Below are 15,790 nucleotides of genomic sequence, written 5' to 3'. Positions count from 1 at the left end.
ACAGTAAGTCCTCGCTTAACGTCGTCCCACTTAACGTTGTTTCGGCACTACTTCAATAAAATTTTGAGACCAAAAATATGCATAACATCCTGGTGATACGATACTACGTTGTTTTGCATCGTCACGGACTACGCTTTACGGCGCATCACCCTATTTCGTCTGGACCCGCTACACTCTCTTGGCTCGGCACAGAGTCTCAGTGACTCACCACCCTCCTCTCCTGCCCTCCTCTGCTCCCACCCTCCTCCTTCGGTCCCGCCATATTCCTCCCCTCCCGCCATCCACCTCCTCTGCTTCACTATCCACCACACACTCGCTCTACCACCTCCACCCATCGGTGAGTACCAATACAAACTTATTAGTTGTATACATATGTATGCATTTTTTTCTATAGAAATGGCAATGATTTTTTGTATACTGTACATGTATGTACTGTAATGTATTTCATGGGGCAATGGGAGGCTCAGGAATGTAACTCCTGTATTTTATCTATTTCTTAAGGGGAAAATTGATCCGCTTAACATTGTTTCATATAACGTCGCTTTTTTAGTAATGTGACCCCCAACGTTAAGTGAGGACTTACTGTCCCGCTAAACAGCGCTAAAGATAGCAGGAGTTCATCATATACAATGGTCTTATGGCTGAATTACCTCAATAAAATTATGAAGATTAATTTCAATATTTACATTTATATACATTTTAATCATTAAAAAAAAATATGTTATTGGGGAAATGGAAGTCTCAACCCCACTAAAGAAAAGGAAGCCCAGCTGGACAGCAGACCAGACTTTATTATTGGTGGATACCATTGAAGAGAAATAGTTAATACTGAATGGCCGCTTGAAAACTTTCCTGAATAATAAAGACAAAAAGAGGGGGTTATTTTTCGTTATCAACCCATCACCTTTTTATGATTTTTTTCTTACCATTTAGTAGACCTTGTCGAGTAACGAAAGAATATACAGTATGTACAGTGGTCCCTCAGTTAACGAACTCAATTTGTTCCAGTGGGTCGTTCGTTAACCGAAACCATTGTTTCAATGGGATATTGGGTAATTGGTTCCAGCTCACAGAAAAGCATATACAGTGGGGTATGCTATAACGAATCTAATTGGTTCTAGAACCTCGTTCGTTATAGCATTCGTTCGTTATAGGATTAATCCGTTCCAGGCCCCCAAATACAATCACTTAAAACTGAAAAAATCCTGTGGAAAATGTAAAAAATACGGTACTTTATCTTACCTTAGTGTTGTTCAGCATGCAGGACAGGAGGCAGAGGGGGAGGGGGGAGGAGAGAATTATAGAGAAGAGGTGGAAGGAGAGGAGTCATCCTTCCTAGCCCTCTTTGGTGACTGTCTCACAGGCACTTTGTCTGTAGGTTCTTTTGATACCTTTGTAAAGAAGGAATCCAGGGTTGGCTGCTTCAACCTTGATTTCTGGACCTTCCAAAAGTAGTTCATAACATTGTTATTAAACACACTGATGGCCTTTTGCACAGAACCAACATCAGGATGATAATCCTCAGCAAGTTTGGACAGTTTGCTCCAGCAAAAGAACGCATCCTTGAGATCTTTGGCTGGAATGATGCTGCTTTCCTCTTTGTCCTCCTCCTCCCCTGACTCCTCAGAAGTTAAGCTCCGCTTCAGTGTCTCATTTTCCTCTTTGTGAAGCTCAAGCAGCTCCTCAGTGGACAGTTCCTTACTGTGCTCTTCCACCAACTCCTCAACATCATCATCATCCACTTCCAGGCCCATGGAATTGCCCAGAGACACAATTTCATGAACAACAGCCTCTTCTTCTAACTCTTCGAAGCCTTCAAAGTCTCTTTGAAGCACACATTCAGGCCACAATGGCCTCCAAGCAGCACAAAGACACCTCACAGTAACCTCTTTCCAGGCTGAGGTAATTAAAAAAACAGCGTCTGCTATATTGAAGTGACTCTTCCAAAATTCCTTCAAGCTAACATCACTGGAAGAAGTGGATGCAAAACAATTTCTAAACAGTGCCTTTGTGTACAGCTTCTTAAAGTTAGAAATCACCTGTTGATCCATGGGCTGGATGAGAGGTGTTGTGTTGGGTGGCAAGAAGTGCACAGTGATGAAGTTGAACTCCTCTGGCAATTCAGCCATCAAATTAGGAGGGTGGGCTGGTGCATTGTCCATCACCAACAAAGCTTTCAGTGGAAGATTATTCTCCCTGAGGTATTCCCGAACACTGGGTCCAAACACCTCAATCACCCACTCAGAGAATAAATTCCTGGTCACCCAAGCCTTTGGGTTTGACCGCCACATAACACCAAGGCGGGTCTTCCTAATGTTTTTGAAAGCTCTGGGGTTTTCTGCATGGTACACAAGGAGTGGCTTTATTTTGCAATCACCAGAAGCATTAGCACAAAGAAGGAGGGTAAGCCTGTCTTTCATTGGCTTATGGCCAGGGACAGAAGTTTCCTCCTTGGTAATGTATCTACGGCGAGGCATTTTTTTTCCAAAAAGTCCAGTTTCATCACAGTTGAATACCTGCTGAGAAACAAAGCCTCCCTCTGTAATAACATTAAAAAAAATGTCATGGTGTTCCTTAGCTGCTTCCTTATCTGCACTAGCAGCATCACCATGTCTCACAACACTATGTAATTTATTTCTCCTTCTGAAACCAGTAAACCACCCCTTGGTACCCCTAAACACTGGCACATCACTATCACTTGCACTGGGAGTCTTGGCTTTAAGGTCCTCAAACAATTGTCTGGCCTTCTCACAAATCATAGCTTCACTAATGCTATCACCTGCCATTTCTTTCTCCTTTATTCACACTAAGAGTAAATTTTCCATCTCCTCAATCACATTCCACCTTGCTTTGCTAAGTCTAGAGATTCCCTTAGCCACTTGCACTGTTCTCAACTCCCATACGCATCACTAAGTTTCGCAATGCTTGTTCCATCCTCACGTTTCTTTATGATTTCTTTCTTAGTTTCAAGAGTTATGAGCTTTCTCACTCGCTTGGACGATTCATTGTCACAATTGTACACTTGTATAACAAAATATTTATACAAATACAGTGGGGTATGCTATAATGAACGGATCCTACTACGAATATTCCTATAACGAACGGTTTTACCTATAAAATTGAGAATGCTATAACGAACGCAACTCCTACAACGAACATTATTTAATTTTTTTTTTTTTTTTTTTTACTAATTTGTTGTTTTTTTATTACAAGTATTAATGATATTCTTTATTTCAGGGGTTTAGATGCATATTTATGCACTTTTTTACAATTTTTACAATTTTATATTATATTTTTCAGTGTTAAGTGGTTGTATTTGGGGGCCTGAAATGGATTAATCCTATAACAAACGAATGCTATAACGAACAAGGCTCTAGAATCAATTAGATTCGTTATAGCATACCCCACTGTAACTCTATTTCCACATCAAAAGACGAAATTTCAACAATAACAGTGGTGCACTGGCTACACAATGAGACAAAGATGGCGCCTGACGCTCTTGTTGTGGGTCGTGGTACAACAATATTCATGCGCCAGGCGAAATAGTCCCGTATTCATCCGCGTTCATTGTAGGAGTTGCGTTCGTTATAGCATTCTCAATTTTATAGGTAAAACCGTTCGTTATAGGAATATTCGTAGTAGGATCCGTTCGTTATAGCATACCCCACTGTACAAAGTAAAGCCAAAAACGCATAAAGTCAGAAACACTCCTAAAATTCCCCTAAATCGCCCTTAAATCACTATATATATACGTACATAAACACTCTTACTCTTAAATCACTACTGTAATGTGATACAGGTGATTAATTTTTATCTCTTGTGCAAAATATATGACGTTTATATTCAAATTATTCGCTGTCTTGCAAGGATTCCAGCAATGCAAATTATAATCTCCTAACTTTAGTCTGAGATATTATATAAGATAAAAACTGTAAGCCTACAACCATTGCTGAGAGGGAGGGAGGGAGGGAGGGAGGGAGTGAGCGAGCGTGCGTGTGGGGGGGGGGGTGATATGTTTGGCAGTTTGAGCCGAAGGTCTCCTGTGTGTTTATTTAACAGTCCTACTAAGCTTCTCTCATTTTAAAATGCCAGTGAAATGACCTGGGAGAATATAATTAACATTGCTGGAATTCTTATAAAATAGTGATTAGTTTGAATATAAACAAGCTATAATTTTCATTAGACATACAAATTTTAGATCTAATTTAAGGATTTTATTACAGAGAGCAAAAAATTTTATCTCGTGTGCAAAATATATGACGCTTATATTCAAATTATTCCCTATCTTGCAAGGATTCCAGCAATGCAAATTATATTCTCCCAACTTTAGTCTGAGATATTATATAAGATAAAAACTGTAAGTTTAAAACCCTGGCTGGGCAGATGGGGGAGAGGGAGGGAGGGAGTGAGTGTGGGAAGAGGGGGGAGCGGGAGGTGAGGTGTGCTTTGACAGTTAGCGCAGAAGGTCTGGTGAAGTATTTAATTTGTTTATATATGTCGTTTAGTTGAGTTTTTGTTTTTTGCTCATAAAATTGCATAGAAATGACCGGGGAGAATATAATTTATATTGCTGGAATTCTTATAAGATAGTGATTAATTTGAATATAAACAAGCTATAATTTGCATTAGACATACAAATTTTAGATCTAATGGAAATTCACCCTTTTCCTGGATAGATAGTGTCTTGTGCTTATTATTTTGTTGTAGGGAAAATGGATGATCCTTTGAAGAGGGTTAGATAACTGGCTACATATTGTGTGTTATGTTGTTTCAATGAACACGATAGGAATTGTTTTGTTTTCCAGTTCTGAACTACCAACATGTTTTTACACTCATAAGAGCATCTCCAGTGTTCTTTCAAACTACTTTTTTTTTTTAATTGAACCTGGAAGCAGCCCAGGAGGATCACTAAGGTCATAGGACCTTTGTGCATTACAGTACTCTCATTGACATGCAACACTTTTCTTGTTTATTTCACTTGCACTTCAATATTATGGATGTTGTGGCTAAGCGTGCTGTGTTGTGTTGCTGATTTGCGCTCATGAACGTTATATATTTAGGAATTTTTTTGTACACACTATTTAGTGCTTTGCATTTTATTTCATCCACTTTATTTGACTATTTATAGACTCAGTCAGTGAGGATTTCTTGCTGAGGGAATGGTTATATACTTTCTCAAAAAGCTTTTACTAGAACCATCAGCTTCACCAGATTTCTAGGACAGCATGTAGGGGTTTAGTTAGACTGGAAAAGTTTGTATGGTACTGTACTGTATTCTCCAATGGCTAATGTTGTGTGCTGCATGTGGAACAAACTCGTTGTAGGAGTGTTGGTCATCCAGCATTGGAGTTTCTTTCTGCTTCCTCCCTCAACTTACAAATAATATCTGAGTTATTCCAAAATGGCAATAGGTTATAAATGTAGTTGTGATCCTGAAATTCTCTCAATATATTGTATTTCAGCCTTTACAAGCATCAATTGTACTCTAAGATACAGAAACAATTGTGTACTGTACTTTTCTAGCTAGTCGAAACATCAATGATTTATTGAATTATTAATGTGAAGTAGTGATGGTATAGATAACATTATTAATTATGCAATAAACAGACTGAATCTCCTACCAAGATATTGAGTGCAAAGAGACAGTGACTTTCAGGAATGACCATGACTTTTGTCTAGAGGTGGACAAAATTGCTTGCTTTATTGCATTTGTATTTCAGGAGCCTCAAGATAAGGTGTTCTTGGAGTGGGTCAGACAATGTGGTGGTGCTGAGAAGACTGAAGAAAAGATGGCATTGGCAAATATTCTGTTTCGCTACCTTTGCACTTTTGAAATTTTTCCTCAGTTACCTGTTATTGAAGAGATAGCTAAATTATTTAAAGACAGCTTGGGATGGTCTAGTCACTATGTGAAGTTGTCCTCAAGGTAAATATGTGTACAGTATTATCTTTTCAGTGAACTAAAGTTTATATATCTATCTGTTCTCTTAGTAAGCCAGTTGTTGATTCCTTTCTTTTGTTTCACCTTCCATATCTGTCTTCAGCAAACTCAACACAGTTGGCATTTGACCGAGTCCATCATAGTAGTTTTTCGTATATAATTTTTTGTTGCTTAGACAATGCAATTATGAATTTCATATGTAATTTCAGGGGAAGGTGTCCAGCATGTAGAGAGGAATTAGAATGTCTAGGAGTTGATGAAGAGGAGTTTAAGCAATTACAGGTACAGTACATGAATATTAAGCTTTGTTATGATTCTCCAGACAGATCAACATATCCAGGAGTTGTAGAGAAGATAATAAGTGTTCATAAAGTGGGAAACCAGGGTCAATGGGGTGTAAGACAGGGTTGATAGGGTGTAAGAAAGGGTCAATGTGGTGTAAGACAGGGTTGATAGGGTGTAAGAAAGGGTCAATGGGGTGTATGACAGGGTTGATGGGGTGTAAGACAGGGTTGATAGGGTGTAAGACAGGGTTGATAGGGTGTAAGACAGGGTTGATGGGGTGTAAGACTGTAAGACTGTATTTCTCTTAAGTATTAATTGTGTGCATGTACCATCATAAAATTAAGATGTTATTTTTACTACAACATAGTTATTTGTCGTCAAAAAGTGGAGTTTGGGGGTCGGGCTGGGTTCTATTGGAATTAATCCCATATGTTCTGTTATTCACTTAACACGGTTTTCACTTAACGCAGGACCCTCTGGGTTCAATTGACCGCGTTAAGTGGGGTACCACTGTACTTTCTAGCTAGTCGAAACATCAATGATTTATTGAATTATTAATGTGAAGTAGTGATGGTATAGATAACATTATTAATTATGCAATAAACAGACTGAATCTCCTACCAAGATATTGAGTGCAAAGAGACAGTGACTTTCAGGAATGACCATGACTTTTGTCTAGAGGTGGACAAAATTGCTTGCTTTATTGCATTTGTATTTCAGGAGCCTCAAGATAAGGTGTTCTTGGAGTGGGTCAGACAATGTGGTGGTGCTGAGAAGACTGAAGAAAAGATGGCATTGGCAAATATTCTGTTTCGCTACCTTTGCACTTTTGAAATTTTTCCTCAGTTACCTGTTATTGAAGAGATAGCTAAATTATTTAAAGACAGCTTGGGATGGTCTAGTCACTATGTGAAGTTGTCCTCAAGGTAAATATGTGTACAGTATTATCTTTTCAGTGAACTAAAGTTTATATATCTATCTGTTCTCTTAGTAAGCCAGTTGTTGATTCCTTTCTTTTGTTTCACCTTCCATATCTGTCTTCAGCAAACTCAACACAGTTGGCATTTGACCGAGTCCATCATAGTAGTTTTTCGTATATAATTTTTTGTTGCTTAGACAATGCAATTATGAATTTCATATGTAATTTCAGGGGAAGGTGTCCAGCATGTAGAGAGGAATTAGAATGTCTAGGAGTTGATGAAGAGGAGTTTAAGCAATTACAGGTACAGTACATGAATATTAAGCTTTGTTATGATTCTCCAGACAGATCAACATATCCAGGAGTTGTAGAGAAGATAATAAGTGTTCATAAAGTGGGAAACCAGGGTCAATGGGGTGTAAGACAGGGTTGATAGGGTGTAAGAAAGGGTCAATGTGGTGTAAGACAGGGTTGATAGGGTGTAAGAAAGGGTCAATGGGGTGTATGACAGGGTTGATGGGGTGTAAGACAGGGTTGATAGGGTGTAAGACAGGGTTGATAGGGTGTAAGACAGGGTTGATGGGGTGTAAGACAGGGTTGATAGGGTGTAAGACAGGGTTGATAGGGTGTAAGACAGGGTTGATAGGGTGTAAGACAGGGTTGATGAGATTGTAAGACAGGGAGTTGATAGGGTGTAAGACAGGGGTTAGTGGGGTGTAAGACAGGGGTTGGTGGGGTGTAGACGGGGTTGGTGGGGTGGGAGCAGGGGTTGATGTGAGGTGTAGAACCCAGGATTCAGTGGGGGTGCAAGACCCAGGGGTTGATGGGGAGGGTGTAAGACAGGGTTGATGGGGTGTAAGACAGGGGAGTTGATGGGGTGTAGGGCAGGGGTTGATGGGTGTAAGACAGGGGTTGATGGGGTGTAAGACAGGAGTTGATGGGGGTGTAAGACAGGGTTGATAGGGTGTAAGACAGGAGTTGATAGGGTGTAAAGACAGGGTTGATACAATTGTAGACAGGGTTGATGAAGATTGTAAGACAGGGTTGATAGGGTGTAGACCAGGGTTGATGAGATGCCAAGACAGGTTGATGTGAAATTGTAAGACAGGGTTGAGTGTGGTGTAAGACAGGGGTTGAGTGTGAATGAGAGGAGGGTTGAGTGGGTGTAAGACAGGGTTGATGGGGTGTAAGACAGGGGTTGATGGGGTGTAGACAGGGTTGATGTGGTGTAAGACAGGTTGATGGGGTGTAAAGACAGGGTTGATAGAATTGTAAGACAGGGTTGATGTGGTGTAAGACAGGGTTGATGGGGTGTAAGACAGGGGTTGATGTGGTGTAAGACAGGGTTGGTGTGGTGTAAGACAGGGTTGAGGGGAGTGTAAAGACAGGGTTAGTGTGGTAAGACAGGGTTGGTGTAAGACAGGGTTGATAGGGTGTAAAGACAGGGTTGATAGGGTGTAGACAGGGTTGATGGGGTGTAAGACAGGGTTGATGGGGTCATGTAAGACAGGGGTTGGTGGGGTGTAAGACAGGTTGAGTGGGGTGTAAAGACAGGGTTGATGGGGGTGTAAAGACAGGGTTGATGGGTGTAGACAGGGTTGATGGGGTGTGAACCTGGGTTGATGGGGTGTAAGACAGGGTTGAGTGGGGGTGTAAAGACAGGGGTTGATGTGGTGTAAGACAGGGTTGATGGGGGTGTAGACAGGGTGATGGGGTGTAGACAGGAGTTGATGGGGGTGTGGGAACTGGGGTTGGTGGGGTGTAAGACAGAGTTGATGATTGTAAAGACAGGGTTGATTAGAATTGTAAGACAGGGTTGATTGGGGTGTAAAGACAGGGTTGATGTATGAGGTGCAAGACCTTGGGGTTGATGGGGTGTAAGACAGGGTTGATGAGGTGTAGACAGGGTTGATAGAGGGTGTAGGGCCAGGGGTTGATGGGGGTGTATGACTTGGGTTGATGTGGTGTAAGACAGGGGTTGATGGGGTGTAGACAGGGGTTGATAGGGTGTAAGACCAGGGTTGATAGGGTGTAAGACAGGGGTTGATGGGGTGTGAACCCAGGGTTGATGGGGTGTAGACCTTGGGGTTGATGGTGTAAAAGACAGGGGTTGATGGGAGGTGTAAGACTTGGAGGTTGATAGGGTGTAAGACAGGGGTTTGATGGAATTGTAGAAAAGGAGTTGGTGGGGTGTAAGACAGGGTTGATGGGGAATTGTAAGACAGGGTTGATGGGGTGTAGAACCCAGGGTTGATGGGGTGTAAGACAGGTTGATGAGGTGTAAACAGGTTGATACAGGTGTAAGACAGGGTTGATGAGATTGTAAGACAGGGTTGAGTGTGGTGTAGGGAACAGGGTTGATAGGGTGTAAGACAGAGGTTGATGGGGAGTGTAAAGACAGGGTTGATGGGGTGTAAGACAGGGTTGATGGGGGTGTAAGACAGGGGTTGATAGGGTGTAAGACAGGGTTGATGGGGTGTAGACAGGGTTGATGTGGTGTAAGACAGGGTTGATAGGGTGTAGACAGGGTTGATGGGGTGTAAGACAGGGTTGATGGGGTGTAGGAGCAAGTTGATAGAATTGTAAAGACAGGTGATAGGTGTAAGACAGGGTTGGTGGGGTGTAGACAGGGTTGATGAGGTGTAGACAGGGTTGATAAGAGGGTGTAAGACCAAGTTGATGTGTGGTGTAAGACAGGGGTTGTGGGGTGTAAGACAGGGTTGGTGTGGTGTGAACTGGGGTGCAGTGTGGTGTGAAAGACAGGGTTAGTGTGTGGTGTAGAGGAGGGTTGATGGGTGTAAGACAGGGTTGAAGTAGGGTGTAAGACAGGGGTTGATAGGAGTGTAGGGTTGATGTGGTGTGAACCCAGGTTGAAGTAGGGTGTAAGACAGGAGTTGGTAGGGTGTAAGACAGGGTTGATGTGGTGTAAGACAGGGTTGATGGGGTGTAAAACCCAGGGTTGATGTGAGGTATGGGAACAGGGTTGATGTGTGGTATGGGCAGGTTGTTAGAAGGGTGCTTAAGACAGGGTTGATGTGGTGTAAGACAGGGTTGGTGTGGTGTAAAGACAGGGGTTGATGTGGTGTAAGACAGGGTTGATAGAGATTGTAAGACAGGGTTGATGTGAAATTGTGAAGACGGTTGAGTGTGGTGTAGACAGGGTTGGTGTGGTGTGAAGACAGGGTTGGTGGGGTGTAAGACAGGGTTTGATGGGGGTGTAGAACCCAGGGTTGGTGGGGGTGTGTAAGACAGGGTTGATGGGGTGTAAGACAGGGGTTGATGGGGTGTAGACAGGGTTGATGTGGTGTAAGACAGGGTTGAAGTAGAAGGTGCAGACAGGGTTGATGGGGGTGTATGACAGGGTTGATAGGGTGTAAGACAGGAGTTGATGGGGTGTAAAGACAGGGTTGATGTAATTGTAAAGACAGGGTTGGTAGGGTGTGAGACAGGGGTTGATGGGGTGTAAGACAGGATTTGATGTGGTGTAGACAGGGGTTGATAGGAGTGTAAAGACAGGTTGATGTGGTGCAAGACAGGGTTGATGGGGAGGTGTAAGACAGGTTGATGGGGTGTGAACCCAGGGTTGATGGGGTGTATGACAGGGGTTGGTGTGGTGTAAGACAGGGTTGATGGGGTGTAAGACAGGGTTGATGTGGTGTGAAGACTTGGGTTGATGGGGTGCATGAAGACAGGGTTGTGGGTGTATGAGCAGGGTTGATGTGGTGTAAGACAGGAGTTGATGGGGGTGTAAGACAGGGTTGATGTGGTGTGGAGCAGGGTTGATGGGGTGTAAGACAGGGTTGATAGAGGTGTAAGACAGGGTTGATAGGGTGTAAGACAAGAGGTTGATAGAATTGTGGGCAGGGTTGATGGGGTGTAAGACAGGGTTGATGGGGTGTAAAGACAGGTTGATGTGGTGTGGGCAGGGGTTGGTGGGGTGTAGACAGGGTTGATGTGGTGTGGACAGAATTGGATGTGGTGTAAGACAGGGGTTGGTGGAGTGTAGGGCAGGGTTGATGGAAGTGTAAGACAGGGTTGATGGGGTGTAAGACCCAGGGTTGATGGGGTGTAGACAGGGTTGATGTGGTGTAAGACAGGTTGATGGGGGTGTAAGACAGGGTTGATAGAGATTGTAAGACCAGAGTTGATGTGGTGTAAGACAGGGTTGAAGTGGGGTGTAAGACAGGGGTTGATAGGGTGACAAGACAAGTTTGATGAATTGTAAGCTGGGTTGGTAAGGTGTATGACAGGGTTGATAAAGTTAGACAGAGTTTGATAGAGATTGTGAAGACAGGGGTTGGTAGAGGTGTATGAAACCCAGAGGTTGATGAAGATTGGCAAGACAGGGTTGGGTAAGAGTTGTAAGACAGGGTTGATGAGGGTGTAAGACAGGGGTTGATGAAAGATTGTGAAGACAGGGTTGGTGGAAGAGTGCAAGACAGGGGTTGATGGGGGTGTAAGACAGAGGGTTGATGGGGTGTATGACAGGGTTGATGTGGTGTGAGACAGGGGTTGATGGGGTGTAGACAGGGTTGATGTGGTGTAAGACAGAGTTTGAGTGGTGTAAGACAGGGTTGATGGGGTGTAAAGACAGGGTTGGTAGGGTGTATGACAGGGGTTGATGTGGTGTAAGACAGGGTTGATGGGGTGTAAGACAGGGTTGAAGTGTGAACATATGACAGAGTTGATGTGAAATTGTGTAAAGACAGGGGTTGATAGGGTGTAAAGACAGGTTGATGGGGTGTAAGGACAGGGTTGATTAGAGTGTAAGACTAGCAGGGTTGATGTGGTGTATGACAGGGGTTGATGTGGTGTAGGTGGGGTTGATGGGGTGTAAGACAGGGGTTGATGGGGTGTAGACAGGAGGTTGAGTGTGGGGTGCAAGTTGGAGTGGGGTGTGAGACAGGGTTGATGTGGTGTATGACAGGGTTGATGGGGTGCAAAGACAGGGTTGATGTGGTGTATATGTGTAGGGTTGATGTGTGGTGTAAGACAGGGTTGGTGGGGTGTAAGACAGGGTTGATAGGGTGTAAGACCAGGGTTGATGGGGTGTAGACAGGAGTTGATGGGGTGTAAGACAAGGTTGATGTGGTGGCAAAGACAGGGTTGATAGGGTGTAAGACAGGGTTGATAGGGTGTGTATGACAGGGTTGATGTGAAAGATTGTAAGACAGGGTTGATGTAAAATTGTAGACAGGGTTGAGTGTGGTGTAAGACAGGGTTGATGGGGTGTAAAGACAGGATTTGATGGGGTGTAAGACAGGGGTTGGTGGGGTGCAAGACAGGGGTTGATGTGTGGTGTAAGACAGGGTTGGTGATGTGGTGTAGACAGGGTTGATGGGGTGTAAAGACATGGTTGATGTGGTGTAAGACCAGTTGATGGGGGTGTGCAAGACAGGGGTTGATGTGGTGCAGGTGGTTGATGTGGTGTAAGACAGGGTTGATGTGGTGCTAAGACAGGGTTGATGGGGTGCAAAGACAGGGTTGATAGAGACAGGAGCAGGGTTGATGTGGTGTAGACAGGGTTGATGTAGTGTAAGGCAGTTGATGGTGTAGACAGGGTTGGTGTGGTGTAAGACAGGGTTGGTGAACCATGGGGTTGATGGGGTGTAAGACAGGGGTTGATGGGGTGTAAAGACAGGGGTTGTGGGGGTGCAAGACAGGGGTTGATGGGGTGTAAGACAGGGGTTGATGTGGTGTAAGACAGGGTTGATGAAGATTGTGTAGACAGGGTTGATGGGGTGTATGACCTTGGGGTTGTGGGGTGTAGACAGGGTTTGATGTGGTGTAAGACAGGGACGATGGGAGGGTGTGAAGACAGGGGTTGATGGGGTGTAAGACAGGGTTGATGAGGTGTAAGACAGGGTTGATAGGGTGTAGGAACAGGTTGATGGGGTGTAAGACAGGGTTGAGTGTGGTGTAAGACAGGGGTGATAGGGGTGTAGACAGGGTTGATGTGGTGTATGAACCAGGGTTGATGCAGGGTGTAGACAGGGTTGATAGGGTGTAAGACAGGGTTGATGGGAGTTGTAAGACAGGGTTGATGGGGTGTGTATGACAGGGTTGATGTGGTGTAAGACAGGGTTGATAGAGGTGTAAGACAGGGTTGATGTGGTGTAAGACAGGGTTGAGTAGGGGTGTAGACAGGGTTGATAGGGTGTGTGACAGGGGTTGATGTGGTGTAAGACAGGGTTGATGTGGGGTGTAAGACAGGAGTTGATGTGGTGTAGACAGGAGGTTGAGTGGGGTGTGGCAAGACAGGGGTTGGTAGGGTGTGAAAGACAGGGGTTGAGTGGGGTGTAAAGACAGGGTTGATGGGGTGTAAGACAGGGGTTGATGTGGTGTAAGACAGGAGGTTGATGGGGTGTAGACAGGGTTGATGGGGTGTAAGACAGGGTTGATGGGGTGTAGAACCCAGGGTTGATGGGGTGTAAGACAGGGTTGATGGGGTGTAAAGACAGGGGTTGAGTGGGGTGTGAACCCAGGGTTGATGTGGTGTAGAACCCAGGTTGTGGGGTGTAGATGGGGTTGATAGGGTGTAAAGACAGGGTTGATGGGGTGTAAGACCCCAGGGGTTGATGGGGTGTAAGACAGGAGTTGATGTGGTGTAAGACAGGGTTGATAGGGTGTAAAATAGGGTTGATAGAATTGTAAAGACAAGGTTGATAGGGTGTAGAACCCAGGGTTGATGGGGTGTAAAGACAGGGGTTGATGGGGTGTAGACAGGGTTGATGTGGTGTAAGACAGGGGTTGATGGTGTAAAGACAGGGGTTGATGGGGTGTATGACAGGGTTGATGTGGTGTAAGACCCAGGATTGATGGGGTGTAGACAGGGTTTGATGGGGTGTATGACCAGGGTTGAGTGTGGTGTAAGACAGGGTTAATAGAGGGTGTAAGACAGGGTTGATAGAGGTGTGGGCCAGGGTTGATGGGGTGTAAGACAGGGTTGATGGGGTGTAAGACATGGGGTTGATAGGGTGTAAGACAGGTTGATAGGGTGTGTGGCAGGGTTGATGTGGTGTAAGACAGGGTTGATAGGGTGTAAAGACAGGGTTGATGTGAAATTGTAAGACAGGGTTGATGTAATTGAAGACAGGTTGATAGGGGTGTATGAGCAGGGTTGGAGTCAATGGTGTAAGACAGGTTGATGAGGTGTGAAGACCAGGGGTTGATGTGGTGTATGACAGGGTTGATGGGGGTGTATGATGACAGGGGTTGATGGGGTGTAAGACAGGGTTGATGTGGTGTAGACAGAGTTGATGGGGGTGTAAGACGGGGTTGTTAGGGTGTGTATGACAGGAGGTTGATGTGGTGTAAAGACAGGGTTGTGGGGTGTAAGACAGGGTTGATGTGGTGTATGAGCAGGTTGGTCAGCAATTGTAAGACAGGGTTGATAGGGTGTAAGACAGGGTTGATGGGGTGTAAGACAGGGTTGTGATAGAAATTGTAAGACAGGAGTTGGTAAATTGTAAGACAGGTTGATGTGGTGTAAAGACAGGAGGTTGATAGAAGATTGTAGACAGGGTTGATGGGGTGTATGACAGGGTTGATGTGGTGTAAGACAGGGTTGATGGGTGTAGACAGGGTTGATGGGGTGTGTGACCAGGGTTCAGTGTGAAATTGTAAGACCAGGGTTGTTGATGGGGTGTAAAGACAGGGTTGATGGGGTGTAAGACAGGGTTGAGTAGGGTGTAGACCCAGGGGTTGATGGGGGTGTAAGACAGGGTTGAAGTGTGAGGGCAAGACTGGGGTTGATGGGGTGTAAGACAGGGTTGATGGGGTGTAAGACAGGGTTGATAGGAATTGAAGACAGGGTTGATGGGGGTGTAAAGACAGGGTTGATGTGAGTGTAAGGCAGGGTTGATGGGTATACAAGACAGGGTTGATAGGGTGTATGAACAGGTTGATGTGGTGTAAAGACAAGGGTTGATAGGGTGTATGACAGGGTTGATGTGGTGTAGACAGGTTGATGGGGTGTAAAGACAGGGTTGATGTGGTGTAAAGACCAGGGTTGATGGGGTGTAAAGACAGGGGTTGATGGGGTGTATGAGCAGGGGTTGGTGTGGTGTAAAGACAGAGGGTTGATGGGGTGTAAGACAGGGTTGATAGAGGGTGTAGACAGGGGTTGATGGGGTGTAGACAGGGGTTGATGGGGTGTAGACAGGGGTGAGTGGGGTGTAGACAGGGTTGATGGGGTGTAGACAGGGTTGATAGGGTGTAAGACAGGGTTGATGGGGTGTAAGACAGGGTTGATGTGGTGTAGACAGGGTTGATAGGGTGTAAGACAGGTTGATAGAATTGTAAGACAGGGTTGATGGGGTGTAAAGACAGGGTTGATGGGGTGTAAGACAGGGTTGATAGAGGTGTGAAGACAGGTTGGTGGGGTGTAAGACAGGGTTGGTAGAGGTGTGAGACAGGGGTTGATGGGGGTGTGTGACAGGAGGTTGAGTGTGGTGTAAGACAGGGGTTGGAAGTGGGGTGTGAACTGGGGTTGATGGGGTGTATGACAGGGTTGATGTGGTGTAAGACAGGTTGATGGGGTGTAGACAGGGTTGATGGGGTGTAAGACAGGGGTTGATGGGGTGTAAGACCCAGGGTTGATGGGGTGTAAGACAGGGTTGATGTGGTGTAAGACAGGGTTGATG

General features: G+C 44.7%; 1 protein-coding gene across 6 annotated transcripts in view; it reads left to right on the top strand.

The window, feature by feature from the left end:
• The window catches only part of LOC121862357 (mitochondrial ribonuclease P catalytic subunit-like), a 58,288-nt gene that overhangs the window by 20,281 nt on the left and 22,217 nt on the right, over positions 1-15,790 (top strand). For all 6 annotated transcript variants that reach the window (XM_042360592.1, XM_042360588.1, XM_042360593.1 and 3 more), the window contains 2 exons: positions 5,721-5,926; positions 6,151-6,223. In XM_042360592.1, the coding sequence (XP_042216526.1) occupies positions 5,721-5,926; positions 6,151-6,223 (279 nt within the window). The remainder of the gene's footprint in view (positions 1-5,720; positions 5,927-6,150; positions 6,224-15,790) is intronic.

This window comes from Homarus americanus, unplaced genomic scaffold (genome assembly GCF_018991925.1).
Source record: "Homarus americanus isolate GMGI-L3 unplaced genomic scaffold, GMGI_Hamer_2.0 scaffold31037, whole genome shotgun sequence".
NCBI classification, from domain to species: Eukaryota; Metazoa; Arthropoda; class Malacostraca; order Decapoda; family Nephropidae; genus Homarus; species Homarus americanus.
This window is presented reverse-complemented; position numbering and strand designations above follow the sequence as displayed.